The sequence below is a fragment of the Scardinius erythrophthalmus genome (genome assembly GCF_964197995.2).
Source record: "Scardinius erythrophthalmus genome assembly, chromosome: 13".
Lineage (NCBI taxonomy): Eukaryota > Metazoa > Chordata > Actinopteri > Cypriniformes > Leuciscidae > Scardinius > Scardinius erythrophthalmus.
Genome location: NC_138233.1, coordinates 25,318,335 through 25,340,471, shown reverse-complemented (window position 1 = coordinate 25,340,471; position 22,137 = coordinate 25,318,335). Strand labels below are relative to the sequence as shown.

At 40.3% G+C, this 22,137-nt stretch overlaps 1 protein-coding gene across 1 annotated transcript; it reads left to right on the top strand.

The window, feature by feature from the left end:
- Window positions 1-11,302: 11,302 nt before the first annotated feature.
- Window positions 11,303-21,217, top strand: chrm1a (cholinergic receptor, muscarinic 1a). The gene is made up of 3 exons (XM_081383609.1): window positions 11,303-11,474; window positions 18,305-19,133; window positions 20,241-21,217. The coding sequence occupies exons 2-3, from the start codon at window positions 18,405-18,407 to the stop codon at window positions 20,937-20,939; spliced, it is 1,428 nt and encodes a 475-aa protein (XP_081239735.1). The 5' UTR covers window positions 11,303-11,474; window positions 18,305-18,404; the 3' UTR covers window positions 20,940-21,217.
- Window positions 21,218-22,137: the final 920 nt, after the last annotated feature.

The following is a 22,137-nucleotide window of genomic DNA, read 5'->3' as shown; positions in this document are numbered from 1 at the left end:
TATTTAAGTTGAAATGACTTAAACAATCAAGTTGATTGTACTTAATTTAAAGCAGATTCTTTTTTATTTTGTTTATGTGGGTGTGTACTATTTTTGTAAAGGCTGGTGTCACCCATGATTGACAACACAAAAGTGCTCTGCTTAGTGTGCAGAATGGCACAATTTGCTTGACATAGAGAGGTAAGGGTGCATGGCTGTGCATGCAAAGACTTGGGAGATCCACATTTGCTGCCACTTCAAATGATTAATATTGTCCTTGGGCATCTCTCTGGCCTCTCCACACATATAAGTAAACACAATTCCCCCTCTCGACCACATCCACCTGAGCCAGCATTTACAGATGAAATGTAATAGAATGCATATACGTGATGACTGTCAATTCAAGTCAAATATGGGGCCACTGAGAGGTAAAGAGAAAGGTCACACAGTTACAATAGTGGCCCACTCTTCAGAGGCGTTGAAAAGAACAAGTCAGATAGCATGGACGCACATCTCTAAAAATAACAGACCTTGTCCTCCGGCCACAATGGAAGGAGAATGACAGAGAGAGGGAGAGAGAGCATGCGAGAAAGAGACCAGGGATAGAATAATCAGCTTTTCCGGGTCTTATCGGAGGAAAGACAGGGTTGCATGCCTCTTTATCAGCGGAGCTCTGATTATGGCCATAGCTTTTCTGAGCTTTTCCCCCCCTGCGATACTCCAGTTCTGTCCTGCCCAGCATAACAGCTGCTGGTTCATCGCTGCCCAGGATGTGAGTTTAACTCTACTAAATTACCTGTCATACCGTAGGTGTCCATGTGACAGCCTCCAGCGTCTAGCATGGGTTCAGATGGAGGCATGAAACTAAGAAACTGAGTGCCAACACCAATGGTTAGACCCTAAATGAAGCCTTATTTAAAAACAAATGAAACATGTTATTAAAAAAATTAGGTTTATGCTATACACTGTAAAAAGAAAATCACGTGACATCGAAGACTGGAGTAATGATGCTGAAAATTCAGCTTTGCATCACAGGAATAAATTGCATTTTAATTTTCAAAAATAAATGTTGACATGGTTGTTTTTTTTTTTTTTTTGAGTATTTTTGATCAAATGAATGAGTGAGCATAATAGACTTCTTTCTCCAAACTTTTGAAAGGTAGTGTAGATAGAAAATTTGTTACAAAATTGATGGATATTCAACTCATAAACCATTTCGAATATGAATTATTAGAATGGTTATGTTTGGTTTTATTGTCATTGTGTTTGATCCCTGTCTGCCTGCCTGTCTGTGTTCCTAGTTAGTCTCCTTGGTTGTTAATTAGATCTACACCTGTTCTGTTTTACATTGATTACTCTGTCTGTGTATTTAAACCCGTAGTTCTGTCTGTTTGTTTTTCCTTGCCATTTGTGTTTAACATTGTGTATTATAGATTTCCTGTTGAGTTTATTAATTAAAGTTTATTCATTTTTGTTGAGCCGTGCCATTTCTGCTGCAACCTGCTTGCTTACAAATATTTTTTACTTTCAGGCTTTCTATTCTATTGACAATTCTTGTGTAGAAGCTATCATGTTTGAGATACTCGTTTTCAAAATTAAAAACTCATTATATATAAAACTTTGTAATTTCAGAGATCTTTGAAAGAGATTTTATTGTCACTTCTGTCTAGATTTTGGTTCTTGTTTCATGTTTTCAATTCATGCTTATTTTCTTCTTCTTTTGAATTTAATAGAGGTTTTGGTGCATTTCCGCCACATACTGGAGGATGGAGCATTGATGAGAGAGGAAAAAACTAAATTCCTCTATAATCAAACTTTCTTTAGGTATTCTAATAAAGTTGCAGTCACTTTTGAATTATTGTTCAATAAATTATTTAATACTAACCTTTTTATACAACCTCTTTTATGAGCTGAGATCTTTCTTTATTATAACCAACACATTTTAGAAAAACTCGTTCAACTCTTTCTGGTTATTCACTTTTGCTGAACAATCTGAGTGATTGTGTTTGATTGATTGATTCAAAGCTGTGTGTCCAATATGAAGTCGAGAAATTATTGTGTCATCCCTTCTTTTGCCTCAAACTTCTCTCACAATACCTACTTCTTTAAGTCGTATACATGTCTTGTAAATGTTAGTGTCCCTCTGGGGAAAGCCGAACTGAAGGAGTTAATCAAAAAGCTATAATTAAGAATAGATGGCAAGAGATGTGGACACAGAAAGGAAAGGGAATATATGATGTAAATAATTGAACACAATTGCAGCTATTTTGTTTTCCTTAATCTCCACATTCCCAAAAAGTAGACTTTAATTCCTAGATGTTGAATTCTGAACAGGATCTGAAGGGTTTCTATGAAAATATCCTGTCTTGAGTCAGTTTTTTCATTTTTAAACTTATGAAGAATTAGCACCAATCATACTTTAATGAACCTCTTCCACCTATTGAAGGGCCAATTGAATTGCTATCAATTCTGATAAATAAACAGATAAATGATTAGATATTCTTTTATCTGTATAGTGCAGCTGCTGCAGCTGTAATGATAACTCTTGATCTAAATATTGTTCCACCAACAAATATTTTGAGATCCTCCTCTAATGATCATTTATTTCTCTCAGCAAGTGCAAATCGACCAATGGCATTGAGAATAACCATGGAAGTAAAGCTGATACTGCCACTGTCGGTTTCATAATAACAAAGAAAAATCATTATTTGTGCCTCATTATTAGCATACATCCAAAACCGGCTAATTGTGAATATTCATATTCTCAGCAGTTCTTAAGAACATTTTTTACAGGGTGACTGTTCTTGCATCCTTTCACTAATATCCAATAAACCAATTTCAGTTGTTGCCATGTGATTACCAAAGGCATTTCTCCCACCTGTAATGCTTTCCGGACACTTTTGATTGCTGCCACATTGGTCAAGCCCTCTGAGACTTTTACATTTTTAACTTTTTATGCCTCTTTCCTGGCAACCACTATACCAAGCACTATTTATGGGCCCCTCCACATCTGCAACACACTCTGTTTCTACATTTTCTGTAATTATATTCACCTCTGCATTTTGCACATCTTTGTTTAACTTTACAAACCGCAGCCATATGGCCAAAACAGGAAGGACGTACGGATGGACAATGAAACTAACAAACCTAAATACTGTATTAGGGGGTTTGCTTGTCCTCATTAAACTGTGTCATCATTGAAAGACTATCCACTTTCTCATAATTATTTTGGACATATTTCAGCTGTTAACATTCATTAATGATTCCCCCAGACATATTTCTCTCTATATCCTCAACTGATACATCCGTTGGAACTCCTGTCATGACTCATGACTGCCACTCTTTTTTGGTGTTATTGTCTTTACATAATATCCCATCTTGGACAACCTTGGTGCTTCCTATTTTAACTACGGCTTCCTTCGGTGCTACTTAGTTGTTACTTTGATTGGGCTTTGATTTGGGATGTTGGGCCCGTGGCCGGCACTCTCCCGCCTAGCGGCCAGGAAGTGCGGCCTTCTGCGGCCTACACTGAGCTTGTGGACATGCTAACTCACGCTCCTGAGAAGCTCAACATTGAGAGGCCTGTCAAGCCTCGCGATTGTCCTCCTCTCCAAGCTATTTTGAGTGACCAATCTAATTCACTCCCCATTAGAAGGAAGCTGCCATTTTTAAGCAATCTTCATTATGAGATCTAAGACCCTGGAAGCAGCCTTTTTCTGCCTGTCTGACTAATGCGGTGGCCTCTGACTTCACCAACCTAGTTGGTTCTGTGGAGCAGGGCTATACTAGCATTCTAGAGGACATGCTGGCCACTCACCTTTCGCCTTCTTCTGCTCTTCTTTCCTTCGTCTTCTCCCAAACACTTCTCCCATCTAAGCCCCGTAGGATCACTTTCGCCCCTTGTGGGCAAATCCTACATGGAGGCTTCATGGCGATTCATACCATGGCCATTCTTTAGGCCTACTTAGCAGACGTCCTTAAGGAAATGGACAAGGCCGGGGCCTGACACCGGAAGCGGTCAAGGAGCTCCGCAGAGCTACTGACCTGCCATTGTGTGCGACCAAGCACACTGCACGCGTTGGGCGCATGATGGCAGGTTTGTTGGCTGTTGGAAACTCACTGAGATTTGTGAAAAGGAGAAAGTCTTCCTACTGGATGCCCCTTTCTCCCAGTCAGGTTTGTTTGGAGAATTGGTCAGTTCAATGTTCGATAAATTCTGTACTTTTAAAACACAATCTGCTTCCCTCTCGAGATGCTCTTCGAATCAAAATCTGTAATACCCGCTGCCATGCACGCTTTGGGATACAGAGTAATAGGTTACCAACACCATCCTCCTGTATTGAAGGATGGAAACGCTATCTACCCTCAACACCTCTTCTCGCTCGAGCTGCTTCACCCGCGATGGCAGACGCATCTGGCTTTCTCCCCGCATCCGATGCTCCAGCCTTTAGACCCCAGAGTGAGAGAAACCTCCTCAGTAGCCCTTATGAGCTAATCTTCACTATCAGAGGATGCCTCAGGCCCTCCTCCAGCAACTTTAGCGCTGTACCAACCGCCTCTTGCGGGCAGCCGCACAGAAGCTCCAGAGGCTGGTCCCCTACCGGAGCTCTTTCCTTTGCAACATTTGTCTTACCACCTGCCAACGTGGAGGCTTCTGCCAGGTGTGTTGCGCTGGGTTCTACGCACAATCCAATTCGGATACACTCTCCAATCCTCCTTGCTTCGATGAGGTTCATTCCACTGTTACAAAAAGCGCCCTAGAAGCTTCTATTCTACGGCAGGAAGTGAAGTCATTCCTCCTGAAGGTAGTAATAGAGGAGGTTTCTCCTAAAGACTTGAACCGTGGCTTTTACAGTCGCTACTTCTTTGTTCCAAAGAAGTAGTCGTCTGTATTTTTCCCTCTACAAAGGAAAGATGCTGACATTAAAAACTATCCTGGCGCAGATCAGAGCAAGGGACTGGTTTGTTACCGCAGACCTGAAGGATGCCTATTTCCACATCCAGGTCATTCCACAGTACAGGTTCTTCAGGTTCACCTTTGGGGGAAAGGTGTGCCAATATTAGGTCCTTCCATTTGGTCTGGCTTTGGCTCCGCGGACGTTCTCCAAGTGCATGGATGCAGCTCTGGCCCCTTTGAGGCTCCAGGGCATCCGTGTACTAAATTACCTAGGGAACTGGCTCATTCTGGCTCAATCCAGAGAGTTAGTCCTCCTTCTCCACCACTTCCAGTCTCTTGGTCTCAGGCTGAATGGTCAGAAGAGCATCTAAAAACCTTCTCAGTGGACCATTTTCAAGACACTCCCTTTTTGCTACAAGGGGTCAAGTTGGGCATGGTTTGCCGCCATCAGGTTATGACAATGGACGTTTCCCTGACTGGTTGTGGTGTGGTCTTCAAGGGCAGACCGGCCTGTGGTGTTTGGATGGGCGAGCTTCTTTCTTGGCACATAAACTGCCAAGAGTTGCGAGCCGTCTATCTGTTTCTGGATCATTTCCTTCAGGCTCAGATGAGTTGTCATGTTATTTTCAGGATGGACAACATGGCAGTGGTGTCCCACATAAATCGCCAGGGAGGTTCGCGGTCACGCACCCTGAAGAGCAGTTCACCTTCCAGGAGCCTTGAACCTCAGCGGACTTCCTGTCGACACAGAAACTCAGGTCGGGGGAATGGATGCTGAACCTCTAAACGGTGGCTCTTTGAGTCGCAAAACTCAACTCAGTGCCCCCTGTGGTTCTCCCTGTCTCATCCGACACCTCTGGGGATAGATGCCTTTGCTCCTCCATGGACGGATTTGAGAATATATGCATTCCCTCAGGTCAAGTTGATCCCTGCAGTCCTTTGTAGGGTGAGGGAGTGCAGAATTCACCTCCTATTGGTAGCCCTGTTCTGGCCATCCCAGCCGTGGTTTTTGGAGCTGAGCTCCCTTGTGGAAGGGTCCCCGTAGGAAACTCCAATCAGGAGAGATCTGTTGTCTCAGCTCCATGACAGGATTTGGCATCCTCCACCCGAGATATAAAGACTGTGGTTGTGGCTGATCAGGGGTGGTTGCTAATGGCTTCTGGTCTGTCCGCTAATGTCCGTGAGACCAATGATAACGCTTGTGCGCCTTCTTCTAGATGGTCTGTGAGGCTTGGTGTACAACTTGTACAGTGGACCCAGTCAGCTGCCTGGTTGGTTCAGTGCTTGAATTCCTGCAGGATAAGTTTGTGGCCGGAGCAGCTGAGACTACTTTGAGGGTTTAGAGTCAGAAAAGGTCCCCTTAGGTAGACACCATCTGGTCTCTTCATTTATGCATGGAGTTAGACGCTTGAGGCCTGCACGTCCTGTTAGTGTGCTCAAATGGGTGTTATCGGTTGTTTATTATTATACCATGGTCTGGGTGAATACTCGATTCTGATTGGCTGCAGGGTGTCCATTAAAAAGTGATAATGTACACCTAGGAAAGGCGTCCCGTCAATTTGCCTGATGACAGTTCTAAATGATTGTGCTGGCTCAAACTCACTGATCAACTGCTGCGGTCGGGTCGCTGTGGCCACGTTGCTTGGCAACGCCTGTATACGGGAGATATTAAATAGCGCGCTCGACTTAATAAATAAAAACCCTCACGATTTTTACTCTAAAACACATTAAAGTATTATTAATTGATTAAATGTTTCTTTCTTTCGTAAGTGACCATGGTATAAGCGGGTTAATGCCCTTCGAGGTGTCCATTGTCAGGTATTAATGGACTTCGGCGGAGGCAACCGTCCTCCGCTGCGTGTCGGACGGTTCACGCCTCGCCGTCGTCCATTAAAACCTGATAATGGACACCTCGTCAGGCATTAACCCTTACTTATTGGAGCCTTCTTTTGAACCTTTGGAGTCAGCTCCTGACCAGATTCTGACTTTCAAGCGTGTTGGGGATCTGCAGGCTCTCTCTGTCAATGAGCCTTGCATTGAGTTTTCCCCAGGTCTTGTAAAGGTGTTTCTGCAACCCAGGCCTGGATATGTCCCCAAATTTTTTTCCACGTCCTTTCGCTCTCAAGTGTTAGTGCTTCATTCTTTCTGTCCTCCTCCTTTTTCCTCCGCAGAGGAGGAGAAACTCCATTTGCTTTGCCCTGTTCGGCTTTAAAAGTGTATGTGGACCGCTCTGGCCAGTGGCGCAAGTCGTCTCAGTTGTTTGTATGCTTTGGGGCGGCTGTAGAGGGCTTGCAGCCTCACAGGATCTCTCATTGTGTGAGATCTGGCAGCGCTTAGCTTGGCGTATATGATATTTCGCTCCTATTGCGTCATCAGCATTGAGTGAACCTATGAAAGAGAACGTCTCTGGTTACCTGTGTTCTCTGAATAGGGAACGAGATGCTGCGTTCACTGCCAAGCTCTTCGCACTGCGGAGGAGGGCTTCTTCGGTGGAAAATCTGAGGAGCAGACGGCGCATTCACTGTATTAAGAGTGAGTGACGTAGCTCTGCTGGGGAGGCGCCCGCGCCATCAGCCAATGAATTGGCGTGATTCTATATGGGTTCAGACAATCAGCAGCGCACAAGGGTGTTTCCCATTGAGTCGCCACGCAGCGTCTCATTACTTATTCAGAGAACATGGGTTACACAGGTAACCCGAGACATTTTTGCCACAACTCTGCATAGCCTCATGAAATGTGCTGATGACGTGTGATGCACAAACAGAGTGTGTAGATGTATGGAAATACACATGTATTAATTCAGCTAGGACATCGTATCATTGCTTTCAGACCGGATGCAATGTTTGGAAGAATATATATATTTTTTTTATTCCTGAGACTTCCACATAAGATAGGCTATGTGTAAATTTATTGACATTTAGACTACTTAGTACTTTTACTATTGATTTCTACCAGGATAAGAACAGAGTTTAAACCAGAATAATAAAAAGTGTTTATGAAAAAATTGCCAACCCAAGATAATATCAAATAATAACTCAAAATAAACTTTTGAGTCATTGTTTGGTTTGGTTTATTTTGTGTTTTACAATAAAACTGCACGTGGTTTCATTCTATTTGCCTTCAGTGGACTTTATGTGACAAAAAGCTTGAACAAAATCTAGACAGATGTGGCATAACAGGACTAACTTTATTAAATATTTTTGTTGAATAACTACTCCAGCAACAGTTATACATTTCAATTCTTAATATATTTATTATACTGTTTCCCTTTATTATTATACTCTTAATAATGTTATTATTAATATATATGTTATAGTTAATGGCAAAAAGTGTTATGGTTAACATTATTTATTATAAGTTTGCTCAGTCAACAGTAACACACACCATATGCTTTTGTGGAAGTCCATTGTTGACTTGAACTCGTTTCATGAAAATATATATTACATTTTATGTCCGGTTTTATGGTTTGTAAGTGCATTTCCCTTTTTAGAACAATGTTTACATTTATCTATTATATTCATTTCTTCTTCAAAATATAGGCTACAAGAAGAGAACGAGAGTGAGGAAAAAACAGCTTATATGTAAATTCCCATGAATTTGGTGGCCCTCCTGGCCAAGCAATGTGCACAATACTTGCATCCTCCAGGACTCTCAGCAGCAAGCTGAAACACACCTCTTGCTCCATCCTGAGTTCCAGAAGGGCGTGATGCTTAGGCTACGTTCACACTGCAGGCTGAAACGACCCAATTCCGATTTTTTTGCCCCTATGCGACCTGTATCTGATCTTTTCATGACAGTCAGAACGACACAGATCCGATCTTTTCAAATGTGACCCAGGCCACTTGGGTATGTGGTCCCAAATCCGATACGTATCCGATCTTTTGAAATGCGACTTCAGTGTGAACGGCCAGGTCGCATGTATCCGACCCGCCCGTCATTGATACGCGAAAAACGTCATAATTCTGCATTGAAGTAGTCGTCAGTTTGAAAACGGACTGCATATTCGTCGAGCTGAGGTAAATCTGCCGAACGGGTCGACCTCGACGAGCCCGTTAATAAAAAAAAATAAAAAAAAGCCCACGGCCATTATATATACATTATGTTAACTTATTTGTGCTGAATCTGATATTAGATAGGTCAGCGGCTGCTGTCTGGCTCTTGTGTAACGGTCGCTGCGTGCGCTCGTGTGTGTGTGTGTGTGAGTGAGTGAGAGAATCATAGTTAGTTAAAGCAGAGACGGGCTCTGGTTAAAGCTTAGCTACTTCCGCAAACAACAAGTGACGTCGTTGACCGTTGAGTACTCTTCTGCGCATGCGGGTCACTTCTGGGTCATTTCACGTTCACACAGGAGATCACAAAAGGTCGCATTTAATTGGAAATGTGAACGGCCTTGCAAAAAAACCTAATTTTTTCAAAAAATCGGAATTGAGCATTAAGCCCCGCAGTGTGAACGTAGCCTTAGTCTGATGTAGGCCTTAGCAACTGCATAGCAACACCCTGGTAACCACCTAGCAAAACTTAAAAAAAACACCCAGGATAACAGTCACATAGCAACTACAAAAGTTGACTCAAAACTGCTTCAAACTTTTTTTAACTACTTTCTCAAGCCAACATAAAGTTTGTCTTGACAAACCTTTAATCTAGTTTGTTTAGTTATCTTCTGAGGACAAAATAAACAAGGATGTTAACCTAAAACACACGGTTTGCACTTTAAATGATTTCCTTTGTCCCTCTTCATGTAGACATGTGACAACCAATGATCTACAATATGCATAAAATAGGAGATTTTTTTTCGAGTTACAGCTCGAATTTTTTTTTAAATTTACCCACAGAGAAGTAGGCTAATATTTTTTTTTCTTACATCTTTCATCGATTACTTTCATCGCAAGCAATGTCCAAGTTTTAAGCTGACCTTCGTAAAAATCAAACAAACAGACAAAACGGGAGTATTCCAGAAAGCAAGATTAATTTACTGTCACATAGCCTACCCTGGCCTACTCGGAACAAACAAACAAACAAACAAACAAACAAACAAACAAACAAACAAACAAACAAACAAACAAAACAAAAAGCAGTTGTGTTGTCTAGTCAATACAATAACAGTTTTTTTTTCCTGTTGATAAAAGATTAGGCAGTGAACTGAAATATAGACTACCCAACGTGACCAGACGGCATTTCTTGTTATTTAGTGCCCCCTGCTGTTGGCAATTGAGAAAAGAACAAATGTAGAGTGTAGAAACAATGTTATCTGCACATGGGACAGTAAAGTGGCTCCATCAATTTTAATTCTCAGGACGATTAACGGAACAATATGTGAGGTTCGCATGACAAAAAATAAATAAAATCATGAGTGCGTTAAATCCGACTAAAGGGATTAATAGAACATAGCCTATTGATCTAGTGGAAAACGAAATATTGGCACAATTTACTGTACCGATATTTTTTAATTTACCGTTTTTTAATTGTGCTAAAGTGGACATATGTACATTATAGTCAAGCTACTCCTTTAATTAAATCCAATAATAAATAAGGCGTGAGAGAATCATAAATAAAATATATTTTTCCAAAAATAAGTGTTGTAATATAACCATCTGGACAGTAGGGATGTGTGAACTGAATTTGGCAACAATGCAGTGAATTACAGTTATACGTCATTGAATAGGCCTATTTTTCATAAAATAACAATTATACAAAAATATTTTATTCCCAATATAAGTGTTGTAGTAGCATATAACATCAGGACAACAGTGATGTGTGAACTTAATTTGGCAATAATACAGTGTATTACAGTGAAGTTGTTGAATATTTTTTATAATAAAAAATCATAAAAATGATGCAAAATTACCTTTATACCAAAATAAGTGGATTTCTGTCCATTTCGCAGCGCTGTTTCTCGGCAGTTTTTACTGTGGAATTACTATTTTATGAAGCTTTGAACTTGACACATTACACAATGCACAAAGAGCCGCCTATTGCATTTTCTGCACATTTCGTGGCGCTGTTTCTCGTCAGCCTCAGATGGTGAGTTAATGTGGACATTATCCCTTTATAGTAGAGCTACTACTCTAGCGAAATCCAAATTTTAAGCAGTTTTTACTGTGGAATTATTTTGTTATGGCGCTTTGAAGTTGACATTAGGCTACAACACAATGCACAAATAACCGCTTATTGCGCCTTCAGCCGAATTCACGGTGCTGTTTCTCAGCCGCCTCAGAGTGTAGGCCTACGTTAAAGTAGACATAAGCATAATAATATCTCTAGGTAATGAATATATATTAACAAAAAATTATATATAAAACATTTATAAAATACATATATATATATAAAAAGGGCCTCATTGATTAATTTTGCATGGGGCCCCCACTCAGTGCTGGTTCGTCTCTGCACACAGGGTGTGAAGCGTCACGTCATTTAAAGGGAAGGTCCACGTGTCAGTAAGCAACAAACGAATAGGTAGGCTAACTGGATTCAGCCTCCTCAGCAGATGTCCAGCGTCAGAGTTCGTCTGATTGTTCAGCTCAGTTAATATTTGTGTGCTGGAGAGTTCAGAGCAAGAGACACATAGAGAACAACAGATGATTCAACATCTCTACTGCAGGTGAGCTTGATGGATTTTAATGTATATTAATAGGCTACATTACAGAAACATGTGATATAAAATCCCTGAAATTTAGAAATAAGTATTTGTTACCATATTTTGTTTTAGATTAAAATTGCTTATCAAAAGATGCATTTTTACAAGTTGAAAATACAAAGTCTTATAGGTATAAGTCTTTGTAGGCATTGTATGTTTTTTTTAGGTACTCGAAATTACGTGAATTTTACTTTTTGACTGTGTGTGTAGGCTACATTTATTTAATTAGAATTAATCATTTATTTTAAGGTTAATCACATGTTCTTGAACAAACATTTTTTTCAGCGAAATTTCAACACTAAAACCCAATTATGAAGAAAAAATGTGAAAGTTAATGTTTCCCCAACTTGACATCTTTGAAAAATACTGAGAACACATCTCGATCTTTCAGTTAAAATTTAACCTTGTCTGAATTTATGTCAGTGTGGTTTTTCTGTGTTCACCCGCTACAGCAAAACATATTAATATTGGATTTTCAGTTCAGAGGGGAAAAAAAATATTCAAATCATTTAAAATGGACCTAGTTTAAAACATGAAAAACCACTGTTAAACAAACATATGAGTTTTGCCTCAAAACCTTTAGGTAATGATATACGTCAGTTCTGGCAGGTCATGAAATACTACAAATATTGGCTACTTTATGTAGGCTATTCATAATGACAATACTAATAAGCAAAAATGACTTTAGATTAACATTACATGATGTTTATTTTTTGTTGTTGATTTTAATGTTGAAGTAAGAGTGTTACTTTCTTGTTGCGCCTTATTCTTCTGCAATCCCTGTAAGACAGTGCATCTGAAAGTACTACTGCAGTGGTTCCCAACCCTTGTCCTAGGATGCGTCTCAATCACTCAGCCATTTTAAGGGCTGTCTCAATCGCAAAATCCTTCCAGTGAACTGGAACGTTCGCTCCCTAAAAAATCCCACAATACACTGCAAAAACCAGGGAGAATTAATGCCCACTACGCTCCCATACTGAGCCATCTCAATAAATTCAATGATATGAGATAGAAGATTTAAAAAGACAAAACAGTTTTTTCTTAAATTCTTTTTTTATTAAGTCAGCATAAATACACATCGCTAGTGTAACCAGTCCTACTCGACCCCTTCAGCGTGGGATTCGATTTACATGCATTCACACCCCTAAACCTCACTCCCATCCGGGTCACGGCACCAAATGTAACCGGTTCTACTTGACCCGCTCCGAGCAGCATTAGAACTTTGGTTGCTAGCATGGTGCTAATCACTGCTATCGCTAGCATCAGCATGCCTCTTGAGGCCAGAGGAGTGAGGTTTACACACACAGCTCTTACTGGCCTACGTCTGATACACTAGACAGGTTGTTAACACATCTAGTAATCATTTATGATTAATATAGGGCTGTAATGTTGTAATGATATGTAACAGAACAATATTAGCCTGGCAAGCCAGACCTACATCAAGATGTTAGGTCTGGAAACTCACCATATACGCTGTTTAATCCGAGGGGCGGGATAAACGGCTGTCTTTCAAATTCCCTCTGCACGCAATAGGACAGCGCTTCACCCAACCAGAGCGTTTTCCCAACAGCGGAGCTTAGTTGATAGATTCAACTTTTGCCATATCTGGCCGGCAAAACGACGAACACATCTTCCTTTTTTTAAGAATGACTTAAGTGCCGTTCTTTGCTCTTTTCTCAAAGAAAAACTTAACTCCAAGTCCTCCAGAGTCGCGGCCAAAGCCGATTCGAAAGACCGTTGTTCTCCATCAGCAGCCGCCATTCTTTGTTTTCAAGTGGCAGCCATCGCAACTCTGTCGTCATATGTTAAGCCCGCCCCCGCCTACTCTATACACGACGTGATTGGCCTGACCCAATTTAGGTTTTTGCAGCTAGAAGGTCTATTGAGAGTTGCTAGACCCCCCTCCATGGCTGTGAAATACATTTTGCTGCCGCTAGGGTGCGTCTAGATTTCTAGGCTAGAACAATATGTTTAAAATTGAGTAATCACTGCCCCAATGTGTTGTGAACCAGGGTCCTTACCAGTGCCTGGACTCATGTACACGATATAATGATTCACAAGCTCGGGAGCTAGGGAGTTGATTTAGAGATACCCCAGAAATTTACCATGATAATCTCACAGTGTGTTTGCTGCTACTACTTACTTCTACTGCATATGGGACCGAAAAAAAGCCATGAGCATGTACAATTTAGCAGTTAGTTGTTCCAATAAGGCTGGCGATGGCTTTGGGAAACATGTGGATTAAGAAGAGACTAGAATGACTAGCTATCTTATTACAATTACACTTTTAAAGATTTTGGAATAAATGTGGAAGTTCATTTTAGTAAAAATAATTGTAATTGATGAAAACAAGACATAGTGGGCTACGCTGACCCATTTTCCACACTTGTTTGATTGATCTCTATGTTCTTCATTGCTGAGGGTGGAGTGAGCATCACATTTTGTGAGTGATGATTTTTCATTCAGAGGAACCTGTCCAACGGGGTTAACTACTGCATTCAGAAGAAGGATCTGCATCCGTGGACTAGAAAGTGATGTTTGTCAAGGACTTAAAGTCTTTTTTTTTATTATTGCAAGTGACAGTAACTATATTAATGGTGTTCTGTAGTAACCCCAGAAGCCAATTGCTTTGACATTCATTCAATTCACTGCTAACTTCACTTAACTTATGGTCCTGTAAAAACATTTAAGGTTAAACCCTTGTGCATATGAACATTTTTGTCTTTTTCACTTTTGTTTTTTCACTTTGCCTGTGTTAATGCTAACTGCATAAAATTTGGCATGGGTGTGTATTTTTATTGGAATTTTACTATTGTACCCCCATTTGCTTTAAAAAAATCTATCTAGGTACCCAAAATACTTCCTCTCAGCTCCTTTTGGACAAAAACGTCCCCATTGAAACCCGTTAAAACTGAAATTTTTAATCCCTGGGCTATTTAACGATAAAATGATGCAATCTTTGTTAAGAGGCTTTCATTCTGTTGGCAAGGCTTAAAAAAAATAATTAGTACTATTTTTTACCAGATGGTGCCATTTTTTCAGGTTTGGCCTATAAAGCAAATACTCACTTTATTCCTGTTTTCTGCTTCTGCATATAGAGCCAATTGGATAAATTATGCAACGGGTATGGGTGTGTTGGTATGGATGTCAGAGTGTGGTTGGTATGTGTGTTATAAATAAAATATGTGTGTGTGCATGTGTGTGCTTGTACTGTAATATTAAGAGAGAAAAACTCAACTGCAAATAACAAATCCAATCACTGTGTGCACCAGAGTTTTGCTGGCATCCAATGGGGAAAATCTGTTATTGTGCCCAAACAAAATCTAACCGAAAGCTCCTTTTTTAACCTCAAATTTGGAACACAACTTATTTAGATTTATGGCTTTGATTTTTTTTAGCCGTTTTAGAGTTCAGCTTGTTTCATAAAATATATGTTTTATATAAAATAATTTTCATAAACTTAAACCTATATAACTTTTTTTTTTTTTTTTTTTTACTTATTTTTATTCTTTTACTTAAGCAATAATCTGCCAATGGTCTTCTTTAAAATGAGACCAAACTTAAGTCTGTGCTCCCAAGCTTCAAATTTTTATGACAGTTTTTTGTCCACTAATACCTATGTGTAACTTTTTTTAATTGATGGGTTAAATAACAAAGAGTTTAGTCTCATTTAGCAGATGCATATATACAGTGACTTACAGTACACTGTGTGTTTGCAGTATACAGCTACATACTGTGTTATGCTTTCTGTTGCTACAGCACAAGTAAATTAAATACACATGGAGGGTTGATTTCAGGATGATGATATTGACTTTGCAGGGCTGACTGGCGTGTGTTTCAGGCCGGCCATCAATAAACAGGCTAACATGAACAAATACTCCTTTGCTTTTGTAACTAATCAGAGTTTACCATTCTTATTAACGGTCATGGTGGATGTTTTTTTGTGTGTGTATGTGTATTTTATTGTTGCAGTCATAATGACCAATCAAACTTGGTTGATGAGCATGTTTTTAAGTTCTGTATTAAAATTAATTTTGATATTTTTTGGGGGGACTGAAATGTGTGCGGACCCAGTATCTCTCCTGGATGGACTCCTATGGGAGGGATCACCTATCTCAAGCACAAGGGATTTCACAGTGGGGATGGCTCTGGCTATAAGGTGTATGTGGCCATTATCTTTGCTAACTACTCACCTTTTGATGGAGCCTCGGTAGGGAGACATCCTTTGGTGTCTCAGTGCTTGAGCTGTGTCAGACTGCTGAGGCCTATCTGCCGGTCGTGAGTTCCCTTCTGGGACTTGCCATTGGTCCTAGGAGCCCTGACAGAAGCCCCATTTGAGCCCTTAGAGTCGGTTCCAGAAAAGTAGCTGTATTACTAGCCTTGACGACACTTAAAAGGGTATCAGGCCTTGTCAGTTGCATTATCCTGCTTGGATTTTGCTCAGGGTGATGTCAGAGCCATATTGCACCAAAAGTTCCTTCTTCAACTGGTCAGCCAGTTTTTTTGCAGGCTTTCTTGAGACGCCGTTGCAGGAAAGCTTGCGTCTATTATGTCCGGTCTTGCCTTGAGGATCTATGTCCACCGCTTAGGCCACCGCTCTCACCTGTTCATTTGCTTTTGTCTAGTAAAACAGAGGTAATGTGGTCACCAAGCAACAAATTTCACACTGGATTACGGATACTCTCACCCTTTACTATGAGGTGCATGGTATTGCCTCACCTATAGGGGTCAGGGCTCAATACACTAGGAGTATTGAGTTTTACAGTTTAGATGCGGATTCAACCGCAGAATCTCATGTACTTCAGGGCTGATCCAAGTTGAGTTGCGCTCAATAGTGTTCTGTGCTTATACACAGCCATGACATAGTGACAGAGTTTAGGTAAAAAACCTGTAGATATTCACATTTATTCTAAGTCTTACTGCAAAACATTTCATTATGCAACATTATGCAACATTAATCAACAGGCTAAAGAACACAGACCCAAGGAACTTTTGCCTATGGTTTAAAAATACCATAGCAAAAACAACTAGCCTAATATAAATTTCAAGCATTATTAAAGACAAGTACACTCAGTAATTAAAAAAGAACAAATAAACAAATTAGCAATCGCACAAATAAATAAAACTGAACAAAGATATGATTTAAATGAACAGTGTTTTAAGATTTTCAGGTATTCGGGTAAAGAAACTGTAATCAAATGTAAAATATGCTGGACTTTATGCATAAAATATAGGCTACATTACAAATATAGTTACAAAAGTTATTCAGTCTAGAACAGCAAGTGAATTTTCTTTTTGTCTTTTGTTGTTTGATTTACAACAAATTTTTAGGGAATATTCTGCTGCTGTAACTTTAAGAGCTGCACGAACCTACTGTTACACATGCGTTTTCTTTGTCAACTGTTTACGTTCACTTAAGAACATAGACAGTAAAAGAAATGGACACAGCGACCCCATAGACTTCAACAGAGACAAGTGAAGTCAATTAGAAGCACTCTCTTCCTGATGGCTGAGCGTACTGCGCAGACTCAAACTGAGCTTGACGACATAGATGTGACGTGAGCAAACCTGTCTGACAGTTGTAAGACTTCTTAGTAGCTGTGCCAAGAGAAATCTGAATCATTCCCTTCCGAAACTTGCAGAGACGGAGAGCGTGAGTAGGAGCTGTCCATGAGCTAGGACCAGGAGCAACTTTCTGACTCTCTATGGGCTTCTCCCTTGACTTTATCAGACTTTATGCCTCCACGTCCCCCCGATTGCCCTTGAGCTTCTCCTCCTGTCTATACGGTAATTTCTCTCCTGTGCGACAGAGAGTCGCGTGGTTATGACGCAATCGTTAGCCTATTTTTACAAAAACTGCTTCTACGTTGTGGCCATAGTGTAAGATAGAAGGTAATGGAGCCTTTTATACATTGTCGTGTTTCTTTAGAAATAAACAATGGACAAATGGAGTCTTTAAATGCCTCAGATGTAAAGTTATTCGCTGTCAAAGTGACGCCAAAATGAATAGGACTCAATGGAATGCTAACAGCAGGTGATGACTTGTTAACCAATGGATGCCCCCATAGAAGGTACGCTTTCCGGGTGCTGGATTACCCCCTTGCTTAAGACATAACGGACTGTGTTTACGAGAATATGTTGACATTTTTGAGTGTATTTGTCCGTTCAAGTGCAAAAAGATGCAGAAGAGAACTCAGTTCAGTATCGAGCAACACTATTCGGTATGAGAGGTGGCTTTCTGTGCGCACGTTTTGGATGTGTGCGCAGCACAGAAAACAGCGCATGAGTCTTCTTGCGCTTGAATGGTTTAAAATCACATTAAACTACGCACAAGGGAATCGATAAGTGCAATCGAAATGCACATTTCTTATCGAATCACCAGTTCTTGGAAATTTGGAGCTAGTTTCTAAAATGTATCCGGTTCTAGATACCCCTCCCTAGTTACGTACGTATGATGATGATTCAGGTGTCTATTAATGAACTCGGTCACGCACTATGTCAAGTCACGACATCCATAAAGCTTGGCCAATTGACTTGTTTTGACACATGCTTCAGACACCGGCTCATGTTAAAGCGTTCCCATAGGGTCAATGCCATGACGCAGCATCTCGTTCCCTTCTCAGGGAACCGGGTTACATGTAACCTGAGACGGTTTCCTCTTTGATGTACACTTTCAACTAATTTTTTAATTCAGAGTTTGTATGAATTAAACATGTATTATAATACATATATGCCTTCATTCAACCTGCAATATTAACAATTTAGAGTTTGAAATGTCCTATTTGTCTTCACAGAGTAATCAAACATCAGGAATCCCCAAAAGATGCAATACAAAGCAGGCATCAGACTTTTAAAGGACAAAGATAATCTCATCTTTCCAGCCATCTTCAGTTCATGATGAACGTGACCACATTCGCTCTGAATCTCTCCAGTTTACTCAATGGGACAGACGCATCGGTCTCTGGTCCAGTCAACTGGAGGACAGCAATGATCACTCTCATAACCATTCCACTCTCCCTCATCACCATCATAGGCAACGTCCTGGTCATGATCTCTTTTCGGGTCAACCCACTCCTGAGGACAGTGAGCAACTACTTTCTCTTAAGCTTGGCCGTGGCTGACTTCATTTTGGGCGCCATCTCTATGAACCTATACACTACCTACATCCTGATTGGCCAGTGGACTTTAGGAAACCTAGCCTGTGATGTGTGGTTGGCTGTGGATTATGTGGCAAGCAATGCCTCTGTTATGAACCTCCTGGCCATTAGTTTCGACCGCTACCTCTCTGTCATGCGACCTCTGACCTATCGAGCCACTAGAACACCCAGAAGAGCTGCAGTGCTGATTACTCTAGCATGGACCGTCTCCTTTGTGCTTTGGGCTCCAGCCATTTTGTTCTGGCAGTATATAGTGGGTGAACGGACCGTTCCAGAATTCCAGTGCTCAATCCAGTTCCTGTCTCAGCCTGTGATCACATTTGGAACAGCCATCGCTGCATTTTACCTGCCAGTAAGTGTTATGGTTGCGTTGTACTGGCGGGTGTATCGTGAGACAGAGAAACGCTCTCAGCAGCTCGCTGGACTGATAGCATCACAGGGAGGACGCACTGGAAACGCATCTCAGGTGAGTTTTACATTAAAAGGGTTGTCCATTATTTAAAATTTGAGTAGGTACGAAGCCCTGCACATGACATGCGAGAGTAAAAACAGATATTGTGGCTACTAATTAAAAAAAATCTTAACGACAAATTATTAATTTGTGGTCACATTTGATTAATTTGTTCCCTTGAGTGTACTATTTGATTTAACTAAAATGAGGGAATGATTTGTTAAAACATGGTCGTGATTTACCTAAAACAAGGAGACAAATGAATAAGTCATTATCATTGTGACCTACCAGCATTTTTCGCCTATAGTAAGGAAGAATTCAGATGCAGCCTTACTAATGTTTGTGCCATTGTTTTTCTACCTAAAATGACATCACTTCCTGGAGGATGATGTAAGGAACAGGCTTTTGTTAGTTATAGAGATTATACAAAAGACTTGTACAAAAGAATGGGAAAACCAATACATTTATGACCAATTCAAGCAATAATACAGAGAAAAATTCTGATTATGAAAGAAATAAGGTACAAGTTTTAGAGTAACTTAAAATACAACAACCAGTCATGATGTGCTACATGCTATTGCTAGTCTGAGCCAGTGTTATTTTAGTAATATTTATGTAGTAGGCTATTATAGTATTTATTAATATTTTTAGTTAATTTTAATTTGTATATTTTCAGTAATTTTAGTAAACCTTAACCTCCCAGGGCAACATATATATTTTTTGTTTAAGTTTTTTAAGTTCAAGTATTTCATCAAATATTGATTCCCCCCGAAAAGTTTTTTAGATTTATCATTCTAGAGAGCTTTCACTGGACAGAAAATGACTGAACCCTGTGTGTATAAAATAATCCTTTTGGTCCATTTTCCTTTTAAAAAATAGGTTATAAATTTCATATTTTTATTTCTGATAAATGTGTCATTTGTCAGTTTTTTGAAAGCACATTAGCATACAGATCGACTTGAAGTCGACTTGAAGACACAAAAAATACTCATTTGGATTTCATTAGGTTTTAAATAAACTTTGTTAAAATCATTCCAATTTAAGTGAACTAATAAATGACATTTATATAGATGAAAGAGCAAAGATGTTAATTTTTATTTGTCAATATTTTTTGTCTCCCAGAGATCTTGTCAAAGCAATTCTCGCAGTGTTGAGGATGTGAGACCACAAACAGACCAGAAGCAGCACAGGAAGGGACAAAGGACCATCTGTCCCACCATCACCCATCAAACAGCAGCGTGGTGGAAGAAACGAAGGGAGAGGGACGAGACGTCCAACTCATATACCACATACAGCCATCCACAGATGGACACGGACCACATTTCTCCAAGAACAGACGACAGTAACAAATACATTCCACTTGCTCGAATGGATAAGACTGCAGTCAATAATCAATCCATGCGGAGCTGTCAGTCAGGCAGTCAGATTTCGCTTAATTCGTCTGTGCGTCCTATAACCACAAGTGCTGCTCAACCTTCTGCTCTATCACTGACCACAGGCCAGCAGGGCCGGAAAGCCCGGACCTCGTGTCTGATCAGGGAGAAGAAAGCGGCCCGGACCCTCAGTGCCATTCTCCTGGCTTTCATTGTGACATGGACACCCTATAACATCATGGTTCTAGTGTCCACTTTCTGTGACGACTGTGTTCCTGAGGGGCTGTGGCAGCTGGGATACTGGCTCTGCTACGTCAACAGCACAGTCAACCCTCTCTGCTACGCGCTCTGTAACAAGCACTTCCGGGTCACGTTCAAGGCACTGCTGCTGTGTAGGTGGAAGGAGCATAAGAAGGGGATCAGGTGGACCCCAACAGGAAATGGCTGATTTCATTACGACATTTATTAAGAGTTGGATTTTCTATTCATGATATTGGTGATTCAGCACTGGTTGACCAGTCATGAGTTCAGGGACAAATACTGATCTATATTAGGATGCCAGAGAGCATGTGGGCTTGAAAAGATCCCAGAGATCAAGGTTGTGCATCAAATATATGAGGTTCAGATTGTCTGTTTGTGTAATCACGTCTTGGCAGGGCATGTAGCAGTTTTCAGGGTTGAATTGCCTATCTTTGACACATTTAAAATACAAATGTAGCATTCTGGGTATATGATTATCAAGCATAAACTCTTAAACATACAAATTTGCACTAGAGCTATAGACATTATATTAGTAGTGTGACATGCAAAACGTTTTTTTCTAATTATGTGAAAAAATTTGTCATGACATTATATAAGATCTTAAATTATTATAAAATGTTTCATCTAAAATCTTGCAGTTAAAAACAAAAGCTATTTCATGCATATTATTTCACATGTGGATGTTTTACTGGGTCTTTGTGGATCTCAGAGCTGTAGGACTCTATACACTCAGTGGCGTAACTTTGTTTTAAAAAGTGGGTGGGACGGTTTATTTTTTTTTTAACGGGGGGGGGGGGGGGGGGGGGGGGGGTTATGAATGCTGAATCATAAATCGATGTATGTACAATAACATTACGATGTCCAGCAATCGATTGAAATAGTGCATGGGTTTGATTTGTCGTTTAATGAGGTTTGATATGTTGGTGTGAGTAAATCCATAATATAAATGTGTATATTGAAATGGTCCAGTGGTAGAATTTTTGCCAAGCGTGTCAGAGGTTGTGGGTTCTAATCCACACTCGTATAGGTTTTTTTTTTCTCTTCTCATTAAAACCGATTATGTTTATCAGTGGTTGTATATCAGGCAAGCATACGTTTGTATGCATTTTGTTTGGTAATTTCACCGGAACGAATAGAGATCTCCACAACGGATTGAAGCGCGCGTCCGAGTGAAGACTGCGCGAGCCACAAGAGAACACAGTATCCGCGCCACTGATCGCAGCGGCAACGAGCACTGTCTTTGACCACTTGATTTCAAAAACAACACATTTCAGCGATAGATCGCCTCTTACAAACGAACTAAATGAATGCTCTGCTAGTTAACTGGAGATGTTTTATTTATTTGTATTGGTACATTCGTGCCGCGAGATGTTTCAAAAGTGGTG